This window comes from Oncorhynchus gorbuscha, linkage group LG07, assembly GCF_021184085.1.
Source record: "Oncorhynchus gorbuscha isolate QuinsamMale2020 ecotype Even-year linkage group LG07, OgorEven_v1.0, whole genome shotgun sequence".
Classification (NCBI taxonomy): domain Eukaryota; kingdom Metazoa; phylum Chordata; class Actinopteri; order Salmoniformes; family Salmonidae; genus Oncorhynchus; species Oncorhynchus gorbuscha.
The window spans coordinates 62,445,197-62,467,083 of NC_060179.1; the positions used below are offsets into that span (position 1 = coordinate 62,445,197).

The 21,887-nt window shown below is 43.2% G+C and overlaps 1 protein-coding gene across 1 annotated transcript in view; it reads right to left on the reverse strand.

The window, feature by feature from the left end:
• The window catches only part of fam20cb (FAM20C golgi associated secretory pathway kinase b), a 92,420-nt gene that overhangs the window by 9,705 nt on the left and 60,828 nt on the right, over positions 1-21,887 (reverse strand). Inside the window, exon 4 of the mRNA XM_046357114.1 lies at positions 3,921-4,013. Coding sequence (XP_046213070.1) covers positions 3,921-4,013 — 93 coding nt within the window. The remainder of the gene's footprint in view (positions 1-3,920; positions 4,014-21,887) is intronic.

The following is a 21,887-nucleotide window of genomic DNA, read 5'->3' on the forward strand; positions in this document are numbered from 1 at the left end:
ATTATAATATGGAGTGTAACCATCATGGCAGTATTATTATAATGTGGAGTGTAACCATCATGGCAGTATTATTATAATGTGGAGTGTAACCATCATGGCAGTATTATTATAATGTGGAGTGTAACCATCATGGCAGGATTATTATAATATGGAGTGTAACCATCATGGCAGTATTATTATAATGTGGAGTGTAACCATCATGGCAGTATTATTATAATGTGGAGTGTAACCATCATGGCAGGATTATTATAATATGGAGTGTAACCATCATGGCAGTATTATTATAATGTGGAGTGTAACCATCATGGCAGTATTATTATAATGTGGAGTGTAACCATCATGGCAGTATTATTATAATGTGGAGTGTAACCATCATGGCAGGATTATTATAATATGGAGTGTAACCATCATGGCAGTATTATTATAATGTGGAGTGTAACCATAATGGCAGTATTATTATAATACAGAGATTAACCATCTTGGCAGGATTATTATAATGTGGAGTGTAACCATCATGGCAGTATTATTATAATGTGGAGTGTAACCATCATGGCAGTATTATTATAATACAGAGATTAACCATCATGGCAGCATTATTATAATACAGAGATTAACCATCTTGGCAGGATTATTATAATATGGAGTGTAACCATCATGGCAGTATTATTATAATGTGGAGTGTAACCATCATGGCAGTATTATTATAATACAGATATTAACCATCTTGGCAGGATTATTATAATATGGAGTGTAACCATCATGGCAGTATTATTATAATATGGAGTGTAACCATAATGGCAGTATTATTATAATACAGAGATTAACCATCTTGGCAGGATTATTATAATGTGGAGTGTAACCATCATGGCAGTATTATTATAATGTGGAGTGTAACCATCATGGCAGCATTATTATAATACAGAGATTAAACATCTTGGCAGGATTATTATAATATGGAGTGTAACCATAATGGCAGTATTATTATAATACAGAGATTAACCATCTTGGCAGGATTATTATAATATGGAGTGTAACCATAATGGCAGTATTATTATAATACAGAGATTAACCATCTTGGCAGGATTATTATAATATGGAGTGTAACCATCATGGCAGTACTATTATAATACAGAGATTAACCATCTTGGCAGGATTATTATAATATGGAGTGTAACCATCATGGCAGTATTATTATAATATGGAGTGTAACCATAATGGCAGTATTATTATAATACAGAGATTAACCATCTTGGCAGGATTATTATAATGTGGAGTGTAACCATCATGGCAGTATTATTATAATGTGGAGTGTAACCATCATGGCAGCATTATTATAATACAGAGATTAACCATCTTGGCAGGATTATTATAATATGGAGTGTAACCATCATGGCAGTACTATTATAATACAGAGATTAACCATCTTGGCAGGATTATTATAATATGGAGTGTAACCATCATGGCAGCATTATTATAATACAGAGATTAACCATCTTGGCAGGATTATTATAATATGGAGTGTAACCATCATGGCAGTATTATTATAATATGGAGTGTAACCATCATGGCAGTATTATTATAATATGGAGTGTAACCATCATGGCAGGATTATTATAATGTGGAGTGTAACCATCATGGCAGTATTATTATAATGTGGAGTGTAACCATCATGGCAGGATTATTATAATATGGAGTGTAACCATCATGGCAGTATTATTATAATGTGGAGTGTAACCATCATGGCAGTATTATTATAATGTGGAGTGTAACCATCATGGCAGGATTATTATAATATGGAGTGTAACCATCATGGCAGTATTATTATAATGTGGAGTGTAACCATCATGGCAGTATTATTATAATGTGGAGTGTAACCATCATGGCAGGATTATTATAATATGGAGTGTAACCATCATGGCAGTATTATTATAATATGGAGTGTAACCATCATGGCAGTATTATTATAATGTGGAGTGTAACCATCATGGCAGTATTATTATAATGTGGAGTGTAACCATCATGGCAGGATTATTATAATATGGAGTGTAACCATCATGGCAGTATTATTATAATATGGAGTGTAACCATCATGGCAGTATTATTATAATATGGAGTGTAACCATCATGGCAGTATTATTATAATATGGAGTGTAACCATCATGGCAGTATTATTATAATATGAAGCTAAACTATCATGACAGTATTATTATAATACGGCGTGTAACCATGGCAATATTATTAGAATACTGATCGTAACCATGGCAGTATTATTATAATACGGATCTTAACTATGGCAGTATTATTATACAGTAATACCCATTTGTTTACCTCTCTTACAACCAGGAGATTTTCCTATGATCATTAATGCATTGTCAACAGGCAGGTCATAAAGCCTTAACCTTGTAAAGCCAGTGGAGTTCCAAAGCAGACAGACAGGCAGACAGAGCTGGGTGGTTGGGTTTGCTAGGCTGGCAGCAGTCATTGTTAAATCAAATGTGTGCTTTTATTTTGATTTGTTTAATTTAACCCTTATTTTACCAGGTCAGTTGACTGAGAACACATTCTCATTTACAGTAACCACCTGGGGAATAGTTACAGGGGAGAGGAGGGGGGATGAATGAGACAATTGGAAGCCGGGGATGATTAGGTGACTGATGGTATTAGGGCCAGTTTGTGAATTCAGCCAGGACACCGGGGTTAACACCCCCATAATAAGTTCCATGGGATCTTTAGTGACCACAGAGTCAGGACACTTGTTTAACGTCCCCTCTGAAAGACAGCACCCTACACAGGGCAATGTCCCCAATCACTGCCCTGGGGCATTGGATACTGGCACTCCAACACCACTTCCAGCAGCATCTGGTCTACCATCCAGAGACCGACCAGGACCAACCCTGCTTAGCTTCAGAGGCTGCAAGGTGGGATGCAGGGTAGTATGCTGCCTGAGTCCCAAAAAGCATCCCATTCTCTAAATAGTGCACTACTTTTGACCGGAGCCCTATGGCCTTCCTGCTGTTATAGGTCACATCCCAAATGGCACCCTATTTTCTACATAGTTCGCCATAGGGTTCTGGTCAGAAGTAGTGCACTATGTATGAAATAGGGTGTCAGGGATGCAGCCCATAACAACAGGAAGGCAGTGCTCAGCAACTCAGTGAGTATGACTCATGGGCCTCCTGATGTTCCGAGCTTAATAGAGGAACACACAGAAGTCTGCCTGCTAACAAACTGTTCCTCAGATATACAGACATGATGCATGTTTATACCTGCTGCTAACATGCATCCTTTTTCCTGATCTTGTCCACATACTGACTGCGCCCACATTTTCAGACGTGCATTTTACACATGGTATTAAAATGTGTCTCTTATCCGTCCACTGGGTCCACATTGTGACCAGATTTAATGGTCCTACCCTGTGTGCACATCTTTTGACAGATATTCTTTATGTATTTTGGTGAATTTGTAAGTCGCTCTGGATAAGAGCGTCTGCTAAATGACTTAAATGTAAATGTAAATGTATTTTAAGACACATATTGATGTCATAAGTCAATGATTTTAGACGGTAGGATAATGATGATTTCACTGTCCAGATCTGTCTAAACATGTAAGATATCCAGACACAATGCGTGACATCCGGAGGTGGTCAGGAAGATCTGATCACAATCAGATCACAATGCATATTTGAATCATCTACACCTGTCCAAAAATGTGGGCACATTCAGAATGTGGACAAGACATGGACACGGGTGCATGTTGGTACCAGGTATAAACGGGGCCAGACAGACACCTACACAAACACAGAGATAGAAACAGGCACTTGATAAAAACAGTGCATGCACGCACGCACTGACACACACACACACGCGCGCACACCCTGTGGATTCTTCGGTGTCAGGTACAGGTGTGTGTGTGTGATTTACCTGTCTAGATGAAAGGCAGCGATTTCAGCATTGTGTCTCTCAAAGTCCGAGAAGTAGAAGAAGTCAGGGGGCGTCTCCTGCTCCCGGGTCTGCCTGCAAGGGAAAGGGCAGAGGTCAGGGGTTATAACACCATTCTCTTAGCCCCTTACAAGAAAACAAGCTCTGGGTAGACGTTGTCCTTAGGCACAGATCTAGGATCAGCTTCTCCTCCCAAAAAAGACAAGTCTTAAGGCTTAGGAGGAAGATGACAACAACTGTTCTTACAGAAAAAACACTTGATTTCAAATGTGAAAAATCACATGATTTCACATGTGAAGTGTTCCAAAAATATTTTTTTCTGAAAGGGCAATGATGTTCTTGGGATGTTTTATTTCTAGCTCACATGTTGTCTCGTGTAGTTTCATGTAGTTTTAGTTGACATTTTGCATCCCTGTTGTAAAGAAAAATTCAGATGAGATCATGTTTTCACATTTGTAGTTTCATGTTATCTATCACAAGTTGCTGTTACATGTTGTCACATGTCATCATATTAACGTCACATGAGATCACATGTGAAATTCATGTGTTTTTCTGTAAGGGTGACCTCAGATCAGTGTCAAGAGGCCAACTTCAGCCAACTCCTATACTGAACAAAGACACACTGCCTGCCACAATACCAAGGCCCCTCTCTGGAGCTCTAAAGCCACAATACCAAGGCCCCTCTCTGGAGCTCTAAAGCCACAATACCAAGGCCCCTCTCTGGAGCTCTAAAGCCACAATACCAAGGCCCCTCTCTGGAGCTCTAAAGCCACAATACCAAGGCCCCTCTCTGGAGCTCTAAAGCCACAATACCAAGGCCCCTCTCTGGAGCTCTAAAGCCACAATACCAAGGCCCCTCTCTGGAGCTCTAAAGCCACAATACCAAGGCCCCTCTCTGGAGCTCTAAAGCCACAATTGAAGCTGTGTGGATCGTATTGTGGCTTTGTGATGGTGACTGGAGAGACTCAAGGTTAGAGAATCCACTACTGTACTTTAACTATTTCTGGAGTCCCATGGTCCTCCCTGGATTCCACACACATTCTGACTGCTTAACCCTCTCACAGGGCCCAACAGACCGGACCGACCGAGGTGCAAGGGAGTCAAAGGAATTGAAGGTGACGAAATACAAACAGACACTTTGTTACCTGTAGATTGTCAACGAGCTGACTCAGAAGTGATGTTTTTCAGAACAGACACGGTAGCAAGTTGAACTGCAGTCCATGAACTCAGGCACTCATGGAGAAAACATACCACAAGACATACAACATCTAAGTGTAATCAGGGTATTTTGCTGACTAATAGAAGGAATGTAGCTGAGATGGGACTTTTCCATCACTGTAAAATCAATGACGTGCCTCACACATGCCTCTGTTGTTTTACATAAGCTTCAGAAGAACAAAACAAAATACAGAGAAAGTCATTTCAGGAGAAATGGGTCTGCAGCCCCCTCCACATCCATACCTACTCTGCAGGCCGTATCTCATCAGCTGGAGAGGTAGTGAGCAGAGGAGAGGTAGTGAGCAGAGGAGAGGTAGTGAGCAGAGGAGAGGTAGTGAGCAGAGGAGAGGTAGTGAGCAGAGGAGAGGTAGTGAGCAGAGGAGAGGTAGTGAGCAGAGGAGAGGTAGTGAGCAGAGGAGAGGTAGTGAGCAGAGGAGAGGTAGTGAGCAGAGGAGAGGTAGTGAGCAGAGGAGAGGTAGTGAGCAGAGAAGAGGAGGATTGGAAACAGATTCTTATCTTGGCAAGGCAATGCGCTCTGCTCTCTCTCTCTTCCTCATCACTCTTTCTTTACCCTCCCTCTCTCTTTCTTCCTCCCTCAAGCACTTCTCTTTGTCTCTCTATTCTCCCTTTCTTCCTCACACACTCTTCCCCCTCATACCTCATCCTCTCTCTCTCTCTCTCTCTCTCTCTCTCTCTCTCTCTCTCTCTCTCTCTCTCTCTCTCTCTCTCTCTCTCTCTCTCTCTCTCTGTATCCCTCAGCTGTGTGTGATTGTTTCTCCCCAGCTGTGAGGCTAACATATGCACCGACCATTAAATAACTCACCAGGAACCCTGGAACACTCCACAACGCATTCCTAACTCTCTACTAACACTTCCTTTCCCCTCCTTCCTCCCTTCTTTACTCAGTTCTCTCTCTTTCTCTCTCCCTCGATCTCTCTCCCTCGATCTCTCTCCCTCGATCTCTCCCCCTCGATCTCTCTCCCTCTATCTCTCTCCCTCAATCTCTCTCCCTCTATCTCTCTCCCTCGATCTCTCTCCCTCGATCTCTCCCCCTCGATCTCTCTCCCTCTATCTCTCTCCCTCTATCTCTCTCCCTCGATCTCTCTCCCTCTATCTCTCTCCCTCGATCTCTCTCCCTCGATATCTCTCCCTTGATCTCTCTCCCTCTTTCTCTCTCCCTCTTTCTCTCCCCCTCTTTCTCTCTCCCTCGATCTCTCCCCCTCGATCTCTCTCCCTCTATCTCTCTCCCTCTATCTCTCTCCCTCGATCTCTCTCCCTCTATCTCTCTCCCTCGATCTCTCTCCCTCGATATCTCTCCCTTGATCTCTCTCCCTCTTTCTCTCTCCCTCTTTCTCTCCCCTTTCTCTCCCCCTCTTTCTCTCTCCCTCGATCTCTCTCCCTTGATCTCTCTCCCTCGATCCTCAAAGGCCAGTCAGCCTGCAGATGATATCTTCTCCTTCCAAGAAGACTCTACAGGGACTGTTAAATTGAAAACAGACTGTTTTTGCCTGATGTGAATAGCAACAGTGAAAAAGCTACTGTGTTTAGGTCTACGTAGGGTGTTTGGTTATGATCCTAACTGATAGATTTACTACATTACAGAATATCTATGGCTATGGACAGCTTAACCATCTCAGGAAATAGTCGTTTACTGCCTACTGTTACTGTACCAGCACAGTAGACCTACTGGCCTTCAACCCCTTTTCTTTAGTCAAACATTCAGTCCTGTGATTCAAGGTCATTCAGGCTCCTGGAAATCCACAATCATACCTCACACATTCCTAGGACATTATTTTCCGTGTGAGAAAGAACAAAAGCTTAGATTCCATTTCTGTACAACAGAATACACACCATGTTTTCACTGTGTGGACTTCTGGTCCAGTGGCTGTGTAAGACCCTGTCTTGCTGTGTCCCCCCTGACACTGTGTGTATGTGCCCATGCGTGTGTGTGTGTGTGTGTGTGTGTGTGTGTGTGTGTGTGTGTGTGTGTGTGTGTGTGTGTGTGTGTGTGTGTGTGTGTGTGTGTGTGTGTGTGTGTGTGTGTGTGTGTGTGTGTGTGTGTGTGTGTGTGTGTGTGTGTGTGTGTGTGTGTGTGTGTGTTCCTCCCCTCTTATTGTCTACTCCGGGGCCAGAGATGATCCGGTGTTGACATGGTTTTGTCAATGAGTGGCTCGCCCAGAGGCAGGAAGGCTGGGTAATTACTATGATACACATCTAATTCAAATGCCAATAAAGCTATCCATCTGGAGCATGGTATTAGACCTCGGCCTGAAGAGAAAGATAGAGAGAGAGGGAGAACGAGAGAGGGAGGAGGGGATTGTCAAATCAAATCAAAGTTTATTGGTCACTCTGCTGCTGAGTTTTCTGTCTTTACATACAGTACACACACACACACACACACAGTTGTGTATGACCCTGAAGGAGGGGGTAAACACATAGTTTACACTACAGGGTTAGACAGCTTCTTGGCAGCATGGCGGCTTGGAGGGACAAAGCAGCCAATAGGTCTGCAGCTTGTCTGCGAACACTGGAGTGTGAGAATAGTAGCAGTACGCAACAGGAAAACCATAGACATTACTGTACACTACATCTCATACCTGACCTCTCTCACTGACAGAACAACAAAGAACAGACAAATGGCAGAGAAGTCACATTGTCCCAAAGTCATTTTGGCAACCATAAGTGTATACTTACTGTGGGCTCCAGTAAACCGTAGATGAGATGTGGCAGAACAACTGTGTAAAGGACTTAAAGAGTAAAAGGACAAGGGCATCACTTCTCCCTAGAGGAGCATGTAAAGGCTGAGTCCACTATGTGTCATCTATCATCTGTCAAACAGACACACAAGATGAGGAGCTGACTGCAGGACACATGGTGTCCTTCTGGGGCCTGTTTAGTAAGGCTACATGTTCACAATGCTGCATATATAATATGGTGTCCTTCTGGGGCCTGTTTAGTAAGGCTACATGTTCACAATGCTGCATATATAACATGGTGTCCTTCTGGGACCTGTTTAGTAAGGCTACATGTTCACAATGCTGCATATATAACATGGTGTCCTTCTGGGGCCTGTTTAGTAAGGCTACATGTTCACAATGCTGCATATATAATATGGTGTCCTTCTGGGGCCTGTTTAGTAAGGCTACATGTTCACAATGCTGCATATATAACATGGTGTCCTTCTGGGGCCTGTTTAGTAAGGCTACATGTTCACAATGCTGCATATATAACATGGTGTCCTTCTGGGGCCTTCTTAGTAAGGCTACATGTTCAAAATGCTGCAGATAGAACATGGTGTCCTTCTGGGGCCTGTTTAGTAAGGCTACATGTTCACAATGCTGCATATATAACATGGTGTCCTTCTGGGGCCTGTTTAGTAAGGCTACATGTTCACAATGCTGCATATATAACATGGTGTCCTTCTGGGGCCTGTTTAGTAAGGCTACATGTTCACAATGCTGCATATATAACATGGTGTCCTTCTGGGGCCTGTTTAGTAAGGCTACATGTTCACAATGCTGCATATATAACATGGTGTCCTTCTGGGGCCTGTTTAGTAAGGCTACATGTTCACAATGCTGCATATATAATATGGTGTCCTTCTGGGGCCTGTTTAGTAAGGCTACATGTTCACAATGCTGCATATATAACATGGTGTCCTTCTGGGGCCTGTTTAGTAAGGCTACATGTTCACAATGCTGCATATATAACATGGTGTCCTTCTGGGGCCTTCTTAGTAAGGCTACATGTTCAAAATGCTGCAGATAGAACATGGTGTCCTTCTGGGGCCTGTTTAGTAAGGCTACATGTTCACAATGCTGCATATATAACATGGTGTCCTTCTGGGGCCTGTTTAGTAAGGCTACATGTTCACAATGCTGCATATATAACACGGTGTCCTTCTGGGACCTGTTTAGTAAGGCTACATGTTCACAATGCTGCAGATAGAACATGGTGTCCTTCTGGGGCCTGTTTAGTAAGGCTACATGTTCAAAATGCTGCATATATAACATGGTGTCCTTCTGGGGCCTGTTTAGTAAGGCTACATGTTCAAAATGCTGCATATATAACATGGTGTCCTTCTGGGACCTGTTTAGTAAGGCTACATGTTCACAATGCTGCATATATAACATGGTGTCCTTCTGGGACCTGTTTAGTAAGGCTACATGTTCAAAATGCTGCAGATAGAACATGGTGTCTTTCTGGGGCCTGTTTAGTAAGGCTACATGTTCAAAATGCTGCAGATAGAACATGGTGTCTTTCTGGGGGCTGTTTTGTAAGGCTACATATTCACAATGCTGCAGATAGAACATGGTGTCCTTCTGGGGCCTGTTTAGTAAGGCTACATGTTCACAATGCTGCAGATAGAACATGGTGTCCTTCTGGGGCCTGTTTAGTAAAGCTACATGTTCACAATGCTGCAGATAGAACATGGTGTCCTTCTGGGGCCTGTTTAGTAAGGCTACATGTTCACAATGCTGCAGATAGAACATGGTGTCCTTCTGGGGCCTGTTTAGTAAAGCTACATGTTCACAATGCTGCAGATAGAACATGGTGTCTTTCTGGGGGCTGTTTTGTAAGGCTACATATTCACAATGCTGCAGATAGAACATGGTGTCCTTCTGGGGCCTGATTAGTAAGGCTACATGTTCACAATGCTGCATATATAACATGGTGTCCTTCTGGGGCCTGTTTAGTAAGGCTTCATATTCACAATGCTGCAGATAGAACATGGTGTTCTTCTGGGGCCTGTTTAGTAAGGCTACATGTTCACAATGCTGCAGATAGAACATGGTGTCCTTCTGGGGGCTGTTTAGTAAGGCTACATATTCACAATGCTGCAGATAGAACATGGTGTCCTTCTGGGGCCTGTTTAGTAAGGCTACATGTTCACAATGCTGCATATATAACATGGTGTCCTTCTGGGGCCTGATTAGTAAGGCTTCATATTCACAATGCTGCAGATAGAACATGGTGTCCTTCTGGGGCCTGTTTAGTAAGGCTTCATATTCACAATGCTGCAGATAGAACATGGTGTCCTTCTGGGGCCTGTTTAGTAAGGCTTCATATTCACAATGCTGCAGATAGAACATGGTGTCCTTCTGGGGCCTGTTTAGTAAGGCTTCATATTCACAATGCTGCAGATAGAACATGGTGTCCTTCTGGGGCCTGTTTAGTAAGGCTTCATATTCACAATGCTGCAGATAGAACATGGTGTCCTTCTGGGGCCTGTTTAGTAAGGCTTCATTTTCACCATGCTGCAGATAGAACATGGTGTCCTTCTGGGGCCTGTTTAGTAAGGCTACATGTTCACAATGCTGCAGATAGAACATGGTGTCCTTCTGGGGCCTGTTTAGTAAGGCTACATGTTCACAATGCCCAGACATACATTGAGCCCCATGTGGACAGACACACAGCACTACAGTAGAGAGACCACAGGGACTTTGAGCCTACAGGTGAGGAGGTGGCCACTGGAGCGCCAGGCCTGACCTCAGAGCTGATCACAGGAGAAAGGCAACACACATCTGAGGGAGGGTCATTGGAAAGGTCCTCCCTAATGGCTGATGGTGACTTATCTGTCTACAAAAGCAGCGTATAGTTTTTATGAGAGCAATGACTAAAAATATAATGCAAACATAATCATGCTGCTGCGTTGGAAACGAGGCGCCTCATTTCTAAGTGTATCTTTCCCCAAAATCACATTTGAAAACAAAGTTGAAATGGGAGAGTTTATCTAGTGTACATGACCACTGTATGGTGTCCTGCTCCGCGGGCTGGTGTGTCTCATACTGATTTAATGCTCAGACAGACAATGGTGGCGTAGCGAGCAGTGTGTGTATGTACTGACTGGGTCAGAATGAGAGGAGTAGAGTAGTGAAGAGAAGAAGAGGAGGAGGAGGAGGCTGTGGCCTTGAGTGCGCTCCAGTCTGCCCTGTCTTGTTTATGTGAGGGAGAGGCAGTGTGTGGACAGGTACTCAGCTAGGCAGTAAAAATTCCACTGAGGGACTGTTAGCCAGAGCACACACCCGTGGCCTTTTTTTAACAACTCCTAAACAGTGGTCCAGATGTGTGTGTGTGTGTGTGTGTTTGTGTGTGTGTGCGTCTGTCTCTCTAAGAGCAGTAAAGACCCTCCAGCGCTCCTCAGTTCCCCCCTGATGCCTCAGATCCCACAGTTGAGAAGGAGAATGGTTAAAGGCTGTGGCTTTGGAGAGAGGGAGAGGCTGAAAGGAAGACTGCTGTGGAGATGTCACACCCTGAACTTAGTATTCTTTGTTATTTTGGTTAGGTCAGGGTGTGACATGGGTGATGTATGTGTTTTTGACTTGTCTAGAGGTTTTGTATGTTTATGGGGGTTTCCCTATCTAGGTGTTTTTGTATGTCTATGGTTGCCTAGATTGGTTTTCAATTAGAGGAAGCTGTCTATCGTCGTCTCTGATTGGGAACCATATTTAGGCAGCCATATTCTGTGGGTGTCACGCCTTGGTCATTGTATTTTGTGTTTTTGTTATATGTTTGGGTAGGCCAGGGTGTGACATGGGTTTATATGTTGTGTTTCGTATTGGGGTTTGTATTATTTGGGATCGCGGCTGATTAGGGGTGTTGTTAGGCTTGGCTGCCTGAGGCGATTCTCAATTAGAGTCAGGTGCTTTTCGTTGTCTCTGATTGGGAACCGTATTTAGGCAGCCTGAGTTTCGCTTTGTATTTCGTGGGTGATTGTACCTGTCTCTGTGTTGTAGTCACCAGATAGGCTGTAATTAGTTTCATGTTCCATTCTGTTGTTTTTGTATTTAGTTTCAGTTATTTCATGTACCGCGTTTTTCATTCATTAAAGTCATGAGTAATCAACACGCTGCATTTCGGTCCGACTCTCTTCTTTCAACAGACGAATGCCGTTACAGTGGGTATTTTGTGGGTGATTGTTCCTGTTTCCAGTGTTCCAGTGTTAGTGTTCACGGTACAGGATTGTTTCGTCTTCGTTCATTTTTGTTGTTTTTGTTCATTGTTTAAGTTTACTATTAAATATGGATAATCATCACGCTGCATTTTGGTCCTCCTCTCTTTCACCCGAAGACAATCGTTACAGGAGAGAAGAAGAGGCTGAAAGGAAGGCTGGCTGTGGAGAGAAGAAGAGGCTGAAAGGAAGACTGGCTGTGGAGAGAAGAAGAGGCTAGTTGAGGAGAGAGGAAGAGGCTGAAAGGAAGACTGGGTGTGGAGAGAAGAAGAGGCTGAAAGGAAGGCTGGCTGTGGAGAGATGAAGAGGCTGAAAGGAAGATTGGCTGTGGAGAGAAGAAGAGTCTGAAAGGAAGGCTGGCTGTGGAGAGATGAAGAGGCTGAAAGGAAGACTGGCTGTGGAGAGATGAAGAGGCTGAAAGGAAGACTGGCTGTGGAGAGAAGAGGCTGAAAGGAAGTCTGGCTGTGGAGAGAAGAAGAGGCTGAAAGGAAGGCTGGTTGTGGAGAGAAGAAGAGGCTGAAAGGAAGGCTGGCTGTGGAGAGAAGAAGAGGCTGAATGGAAGACTGGCTGTGTAGAGATGAAGAGGCTGAAAGGAAGGCTGGCTGTGGAGAGAAGAAGAGGCTGAATGGAAGACTGGCTGTGGAGAGAAGAAGAGGCTGAATGGAAGACTGGCTGTGGAGAGAAGAAGAGGCTGAATGGAAGACTGGCTGTGGAGAGAAGAAGAGGCTGAATGGAAGACTGGCTGTGGAGAGAGGAAGAGGCTGAAAGGAAGACTGGCTGTGGAGAGAGGAAGAGGCTAAAAGGAAGAGGCTGGTTGAAGAGAGAGGAAGAGTCTAAAAGGAAGACTGGCTGTGGAGAGAGGAAGAGGCTGAAAGGAAGACTGGCTGAGGAGAGGCTATGTGTGGCTGTGGAGGGTACTGTATGGAGAGGGAGAGAGGCTGAAAGGAAGACTGGCTGAGGAGAGGCTCTGTGTGGCTGTGGAGGGTACTGTATGGAGAGAGGAAGAGGCTGAAAGGAAGACTGGCTGAGGAGAGGCTATGTGTGGCTGTGGAGGGTACTGTATGGAGAGGGAGAGAGGCTGAAAGGAAGACTGGCTGAGGAGAGGCTATGTGTGGCTGTGGAGGGTACTGTATGGAGAGAGGAAGAGGCTGAAAGGAAGACTGGCTGAGGAGAGGCTATGTGTGGCTGTGGAGGGTACTGTATGGAGAGAGGAAGAGGCTGAAAGGAAGACTGGCTGAGGAGAGGCTATGTGTGGCTGTGGAGGGTACTGTATGGAGAGGGAGAGAGGCTGAAAGGAAGACTGGCTGAGGAGAGGCTCTGTGTGGCTGTGGAGGGTACTGTATGGAGAGGGAGAGAGGCTGAAAGGAAGACTGGCTGAGGAGAGGCTGTGTGGCTGTGGAGGGTACTGTATGGAGAGGGAGAGAGGCTGAAAGGAAGACTGGCTGAGGAGAGGCTGTGTGGCTGTGGAGGGTACTGTATGGAGAGGGAGAGAGGCTGTGTGGCTGTGGAGGGTACTGTATGGAGAGGGAGAGAGGCTGAAAGGAAGAGCGTGGCTTGTGGCTTTGGAGACAGCTGTTTTCTCAAGGCCCAGCGGGGGTATGTTTGTTTCACTCTCACACAGTACAGAGACTGGAGATGACAGGAGAGTCAACACGAGAAGACTGACAGGGCAGCTCTCTGCATTACCTTTTGACCCAGCTCCCTTCTAAAACACCAGGCAGTGCTTTTGTGTGTCTACTTCCTAAGCTATTTAAACAACGGGGTAAACACTAATAACTACTAGTCTGGGGGCTATTGGAGATTCTTAGACCTTGCTTGGGGGGTAATAGATGGAAATATCCCTCCCTTTGAATTAAACCACCAAACTCCTTAGAATAAACATTGTCAGTTACATTGTAGCCATTTCAAAAGGCCTGCAGTTTATATAAAATACCTACATGGAAATCCCTGTTTGAAACAGTTATTAGAGGGTAAATGTGTGTGGCAAGACACCATGAAATGTGTTTCCTCTGCAAGGCGAACACAGGAGAACTCAGAACTGCATGTCAGTGTTATTGTGTTATTGAGAGGCTTTTAAGATGACAGCAAGAGACAGCTAAGGGACTGACATATCCTGCACCTGCAAAGCAATACAATACAGGATGAGATCTGTAATCCTACACACACACACACACACACACACACACACACACACACACACACACACACACACACACACACACACACACACACACACACACACACACACACACACACACACACACACACACACACACACACACACACACACACACACACACACACACACACACACACACACACACACAGAGTAGATAAACTGACAGGCATATCCTAATATCCTTCACTGCAATCCTCCTCTACCTCCCCTACCAGGCCCTGTTGTAATGACATCCTGTAAATACCAAGGCAGGCAGCTACATCAACAGGCCATAAAGAGGGATCAATCATCCATAATAATCTGGGACAGATTTACCGCTCTCTAAAGCTGCCACTGACATCCTTCCTCAATCTCCATCTCCATCCTCAACCTTTCAGATCCCCAAATCACAGCCAGGGACAACAGTGAACTTAGCAGCTCCTCATGCCACCCACCTCCCATCTCCCTAAAGAGGCAACAGTATCTACAGATGTAGGGTCTTCATTTGATCACTATTTTATTGCTGAGAATTTTCCTGAAAAGCAGAAAATTCAAACTTGTTGTGTATTTTAGTTTTAAAAAGACTTCTCATGTTTGTCATTTCCACTTTGAAATCTGAGACCTGATTTGTCCTAACGAAAAGTGTATCAACTCCTACAAAAATGTCCATTCATTATAATCCACATAAAAAAAATCACATTTCCTGGTGCTGCAGGATTAATTGGCTCAAATTGAGAGATGCACTATAAGCAGCAACAGCACTAGAATACATGACATCTCTTCTCTCTCTCAATATGCAGACAGAGCTCCGGTCTATGCTGTCCTGTTCAGTGATGGCATCTATAACTGCATATTATTTATAGCTTTCAGTCCTGTGTATTTCAAACCTCAACATCAGCAAACCGTCCAACATAAGACCGCACACTTCAGTGTCTTACTGAAGCCTGCAATATTTCCCTCGAAATTCATAACTCCTCTCACTCCATTTCCAGTGCATCCATCATCAAAGCCGCCAGGAAATTATAAAGGGCTTCCATTTAATTCAAATGTATTTGATTAATTTGTAAAAAAACTGGGCTTGAGAACGCAACTAAGCATTTAAAAAAAGGCTAATAACATCCAACCCTGTGAAGTAAAGAGGCAGAGTGTGGAGTGTCTCTCAGCCCAGAGATGAGGCTCCTCTGTGGGGCTGGTAAAGAGAGATGGAGGGCTCGATGGTGCTAGTTCTAACACCTAAAGGATATTATATAACTCACCCCACAGGGGATGCAGAATGAAGTGCTCATAAAAAAAACCCTCATTCATTTTAAAAGGCGTGAAACATGAAGGTGCAAGTATTCCTGTCATTTTAAGGAATAACGCGCGTGAATAAATGATGTTGCAGAGTGAAGTGTGGAATCCACACGTTGTACCACTGCCTTCAAATAAAAAGGAGTGTTGTATTAAATTGTAGGTTTCTATGTCATTTCATCATCACCGCCATATGGAATAATACACTCAAAGTACTGATTTCATCTACACACAGAGTATACTAAACATTAGGAACACCTTCCTAATATTGAGTTGCACCCCCCCCTCACCCCCCTCAATTTGTCAGGGCATGGGCTCTACAAGGTGTCAAAAGCATTCCACGGGGATGCTGGCTAAGGTTGAATATTTTCCAGGTATTTTACAAAGGTTACATCCCGAGAATAAATCACTCTTCCTATGGTAACCCGGTATTTCCTGCCAAAACTGGAAGTGTCATTCAAAAGCATTGTAAAGCATATAAATATCTGGATTTGATTAAAGCTTTGATCGGCATGAACATTCAGACCAGATGCTATCTGAGCCTGATGAGCCATACATTAAATACATTAATGACCTAAAGCCTAAAAAAGGCCAAAAATATTTTGCTGTTATCCAATACATAGCCTATATGATTATCTACTGCACATTACGCATGGCAGAAAAACATGAAAGCCCAGTAGGCTAATCTATGTGTGAACTATATGACTGTACTGTGGCGCAGTGGTCTAAGGCACTGCATCTCAGTGCTAGAGGCATCACTACAGACCCTGGTTTGATTCCAGGCTGTATCACAACTGGCCGTGATTGGGAGTCCCATAGGGCGGCGCACAATTGGCCCAGCATCGTCCGGGTTAGGGTTTGGCTGGGGTAGGCCGTCACTGTAAATAAGAATGTGTCTTAACTGACTTGCCTCGTTAAATAACGCTTAAATAAAATAAAAATATACTGTATTATATGGACTGGAATTCTGCACATCGTTCAAACCATGGTAAAGCAGAAGTGAACAAAGTTACAAGTATAGGCGAGCAAATTTCATTTAGAAATATAATTGAGCCTATTTGTATAAATCGGTAGGCTGACTCATATACCTTTCATAATATCTCCCCTGATGTTATTAGCCTACCGCTTCTTTCTCTGGCTGCTGTATTTAACATTCAGCAAAAAGGAGCATTCGAATAGTCTATCGATAAAAGAAATGATCAAAATAAATAATGTCCTGCAAGCTATTCTAGTCTAGCTTTTCCTGCATAGGACTCCAAGAGCTAAAGAGGATTTTTTAAGGAGAGCCCAGCGGAGCAAATGTGACTGAGTCTCCATTGTATTGAACATGGAGCTTGACATCAGATTGCGAGCGAAGGTAGAATAGCAAATGAAGAATACCAAAGGTAGAATAGCAAATGAAGAATACCAAAGGTAGAATAGCAAATGAAGAATACCAAAGGTAGAATAGCAAAGGTAGAATAGCAAAGGTAGAATACCAAAGGTAGAATAGCAAAGGTAGAATAGCAAAGGTAGAATATCACAGGTAGAATATCAATGGTAGAATAGCAAAGGTAGAATATCACAGGTAGAATAGCAAAGGTAGAATAGCAAAGGTAGAATAGCAAAGGTAGAATAGCAAAGGTAGAATATCACAGGTAAAATAGCAAAGGTAGAATAGCAAAGGCAGAATAGCAAAGGTAGAATAGCAAAGGTAGAATAGCAAAGGTAGAATAGCAAAGGTAGAATAGCACAGGTAAAATACCAAAGGTAGAATAGCAAAGGTAGAATAGCAAATGAAGAATACCAAAGGTAGAATAGCAAAGGTAGAATAGCAAATGAAGAATACCAAAGGTAGAATAACAAAGGTAGAATAGCAAATGAAGAATACCAAAGGTAGAATAGCAAAGGTAGAATAGCAAAGGTAGAATACCAAAGGTAGAATAGCAAAGGTAGAATAGCAAATGAATAATACCAAAGGTAGAATAGCAAATGAAGAATACCAAAGGTAGAATAGCACAGGTAGAATAGCACAGGTAAAATAGCACAGGTAGAATAGCAAAGGCAGAATAGCAAAGGTAGAAGAGCAAAGGTAGAATAGCAAAGGTAGAATACCAAAGGTAGAATAGCAAAGGTAGAATAGCAAAGGTAGAATAGCAAAGGTAGAATAGCAAAGGTAGAATAGCAAAGGTAGAATAGCAAAGGTAGAATAGCACAGGTAGAATAGCAAAGGTAGAATACCAAAGGTAGAATTGCAAAGGTAGAATAGCAAAGGTAGAATACCAAAGGTAGAATAGCAAAGGTAGAATAGCAAAGGTAGAATACCAAAGGTAGAATAGCAAAGGTAGAATACCAAAGGTAGAATAGCAAAGGTAGAATAGCAAAGGTAGAATACCAAAGGTAGAATACCAAAGGTAAAATAGAGAAAGGTAGAATAGCAAAGGTAGATTTGCGATGGTAGAATTGTGAACATAGAATAGGATAAGTAATCCCTCTCACCCCCCCCCCCCCTTAAGTTTTTAGATGCACTATTGTAAAGTGACTGTTCCACTGGATGTCATAAGGTGAATGCACCAATTTGTAAGTCGCTCTGGATAAGAGCGTCTGCTAAAAGACTTAAATGTAATGTAAATGTAAAATGTAAGTTAATGTAGAATAGTGAAGGTAGAATAGCTACTGGTGCTGTTCTAGTTAGACCTTCTATACTGTATTGATTAATTGATCCACACTTCCATAACACCTGCTTCAACCTATCACAATGCCAAAGGTTAATTTTGTCTTGCTGAAGATCAGGTTGATTTTCAAATCAAATCAAATTGTATTAGTCATTCACATATTTAGCAGATGTTATAGTGGGCGCAGTGAAATGCTTGTGTTCATAGCTCCAAGATTGATGTCAACAATCACCAAGCATCCATGCATCTACTTAAATGTTCAGTTTGCTTCTGTGACAATAACATAATCACCCTTTTCATATAATTGGAATTGACTATTGTTATCCCAGTTACTGCAATGCAGGATAAGGACAACCCCCACTGCTATTGTTGTTTATAATTAGAATTGCCCTCTGAGGTTTGGGTTGTAGTAATTCTCTGGGGGGGTCCGACCATGCCTCTGAAGGTGGTGTTGTTTATCTTGACTGTATTAGCTACAGTATGTACCCAAACCACATTTGGAAGTTAAGTTGAATGGAATGGTCTCTGGTCTTTGTCCCATGAGCTCATTCAGAAGGTGATTCATTTTGAAGAGCATTGCTGCCAAAACAAGCACTTGATGATCAGAATCCATCTTATTATCTTGAATGGTCCTTTTTCGAAATTCAATAGCAAATCTAAAACATAGTTGTAGGCTATATGCTTCTCAAAAGAATTCACTCTCAAATTACTTGGTGCTCTTTTTTGCATAGACTGGCTAAATAAGGGCACTGCGTTCATCCACCTCTGGCCTGCTCGTCTCCCTACCACTGAGGAAGTACAGTTCCCGCTCAGCCCAGTCAAAACTGTTCGCTGCTCTGGCTCCCCAATGGTGGAACAAACTCCCTCACGACGCCAGGACAGCGGAGTCAATCACCACCTTCCGGAGACACCTGAAACCCCACCTCTTTAAGGAATACTTAGGATAGGATAAAGTAATCCTTCTCACCCCCCCCCCCTTAAAATATTTAGATGCACTATTGTAAAGTGGCTGTTCCACTGGATGTCATAAGGTGAATGCACCAATTTGTAAGTCGCTCTGGATAAGAGCGTCTGCTAAATGACTTAAATGTAATGTAAATGTAAATCCCACTTTTTGAAACTCTAGCATCCAGAAAGTGGTTCTACACTGACAAAAGGTTGTTAGAGTGATCTTTGTGAAACTATAAGCTATTATCTGTTCTTAATGGACACCCACCAAGTGACCAGGCCTTCACTTTCCTCACTACCTCTCCCTCTGTCTCCCTCCGATCCCTCCTGCCTGCCTGCCTGCCCTCCCTCCCTCCCTCCCTCCCTCCCTCCCCTCCCTCCCTCCTGCCTGCCCTCCCTCCCGCCCGCCCTCCCACCCACCCTCCCTCCCTCCCTCCCTCCCTCCCTCCCTCCATCCTCAGTAGACGAGCCCTCTGTCTGATTGAGAGCTTTGAAGAGTGCTAGTTCTACTGTCAACCCTACAGTACAATAGCACAGGGCCCATGGCTCTATGCTGGTTTAGATGTACATCTACCTACTAAATCTATTTTCTCTACTCCGACAAGTCTACTTTTGACATAGTGAACTAAACTCCACTCCGTGATGAAGGAAGTTCCTGATGAACTCAACCAATGGAGTGGAGCAGAGACCAGGCTTTGTGGAATTTAGCTTCGACTACACTGATTAGCCCAAATGATCATTCTGAAATGCCAACCTTGTACCTAGGTTTGTCCTCTGTAGTTGTGTGCCTTTTTTGTTGTTGTTGCTGAAATCAATACCTTTTCAATAAAATGTTAATCAAATACTGTACAACCACCGACTATTTCCTTGTTGAGATCCAATTAGCACATGCGCATTTGCGCTGTTGCCATCTTAGAGCAACAGCATTGACTGAAATGTATGGATTCAAACAAAGGAAGGCACAGAACTAAGAGGCCAAACATAGGTACACGGTAGGCATTTCAGAATTTAAATGGTTTGGAATTGTATTGATCTTGGGCGAATCGATGTAGTCGGGGCTATAGCCCACAAAGCCTGGTCTCTGCTCCACTCCGTTGGTGGAGTTCATCAGAAACTTCCTTCACCACGGAGTGGAGTTTAGTCTGCTACTTTTGGCATAATAAAATATAAGTTATAATTTTATGTACTTACTTGTTGATGCATGAACAATAAATAAGTATAGTGGAAAAATCAGCTACTTATGCATACTTATTGCATCAAACTATAAACAGCAAAGACTACTTTGTAGTAGCACGTTCTTCTGGCGTAGCTAAGATAATAATCATAATGTAACCACATAAACCCATCGCCTACACAATCCAGAAGTTAAACTAATGTTTCCCTTTACAGCAATTACTGCTAATGATCAGGTCTGGTATTCCCAATTTTCACTCTGAGCACGTAGCACATCTCTCTCTTTCTCTCGCTCTCTCTCACTCACTCACTCTCACTCTCACCTCTCCCGCCTTGTGTGCCCACAGCATGCTTCATCTGCGCCAAAACCTTAACAGCACAGGACAATTCTGGGTACTATACATGTCCAGGGTGGGCAGGATTGAGTGTCGTATGCATTCATTATTCACGTCCCCCCCCCTGCCTCGGCATCGCTGGGCGGAAATCATTTCTAGGAAGGAAGCACTACCTTCTAGACGACATTAGCTACCGGGAAGGAAGAGTGTTCAGAGTGTTCTGGAGATCCCAGGCTGATGGTCGTTGTGATGGGTGGGATTTGCAATGACTGGCACCCTTGATAAAGATGAGCAAAAAAGACTGAGCTATATTGTATGCTCCAAAGTTTGTTTTATTATATTGTTTTATACTAATACAATTGCTCAGAAAAAGATATGGTTGAAAATGATTGGCACCCCTGTTTTCAATACGCCTTGCGAGGATACATTTTTTTTTTTTAAATGAAATTGGAGAACACATTGGGAGGAATCTTAGATGGTTCCTCCATACAGAATCTTTCCAGATCCTTGACATCAAATCAAATCCAATGTTATTTCTCACATGCGCCAAATAGTGAAATGCTAACTTACAAGCCCTTAACCAACACTCCTTTGTCTGTGCCTATGGACTGCCCTCTTCAATTCAAACCAATGCAAAATGTTGATTTTGTGGTCATTGAACCATTTCTTTGTGTATTTTGTTGTGAGCTCGGGGTTATTGTCTTGCTGGAAGATTCACTTGCGGACAAGTTTCAGCCTCCTGGCGGCAAACAGGTGTTTACCTAAAATATCCTGGTACTGTAAAGTTCATGATGACTTTACAAGGGCCGAAGAACCAGTGGGAGCAAGATAGCCCCATAACATCAAAGATCCACCCCCATATTTACCGGAAGGTATGGGGTTATTTTCTGCTCATGCTTTCTCATTTTGACGCCCAAACTCACTACTGGTGTGTGTGGTCAAAGAGATCTATTTTTGCTAATCTTTATCAACGGTGCCAATATTTTAGGATCTGACTGTGGGTTTGGAGGAGGGAGGGGAGAGGGAGACGAAGTGAGAGGAATGTTTGTGAAAAAGCGAGAAGGATTAAGAGTGAGAGAGAGAAAGAGAGTGAGAGAGAGGGGTGAGCGGGGAGAAAAATCTACAGGGATTTTTCAGCTTCCTCCCTCTCAACGTGCCGCCCAGCCAATTATGTTTTAATTGTGTTGGGTAATGGATGGTTTTCCTGCACCAGGCTAATAT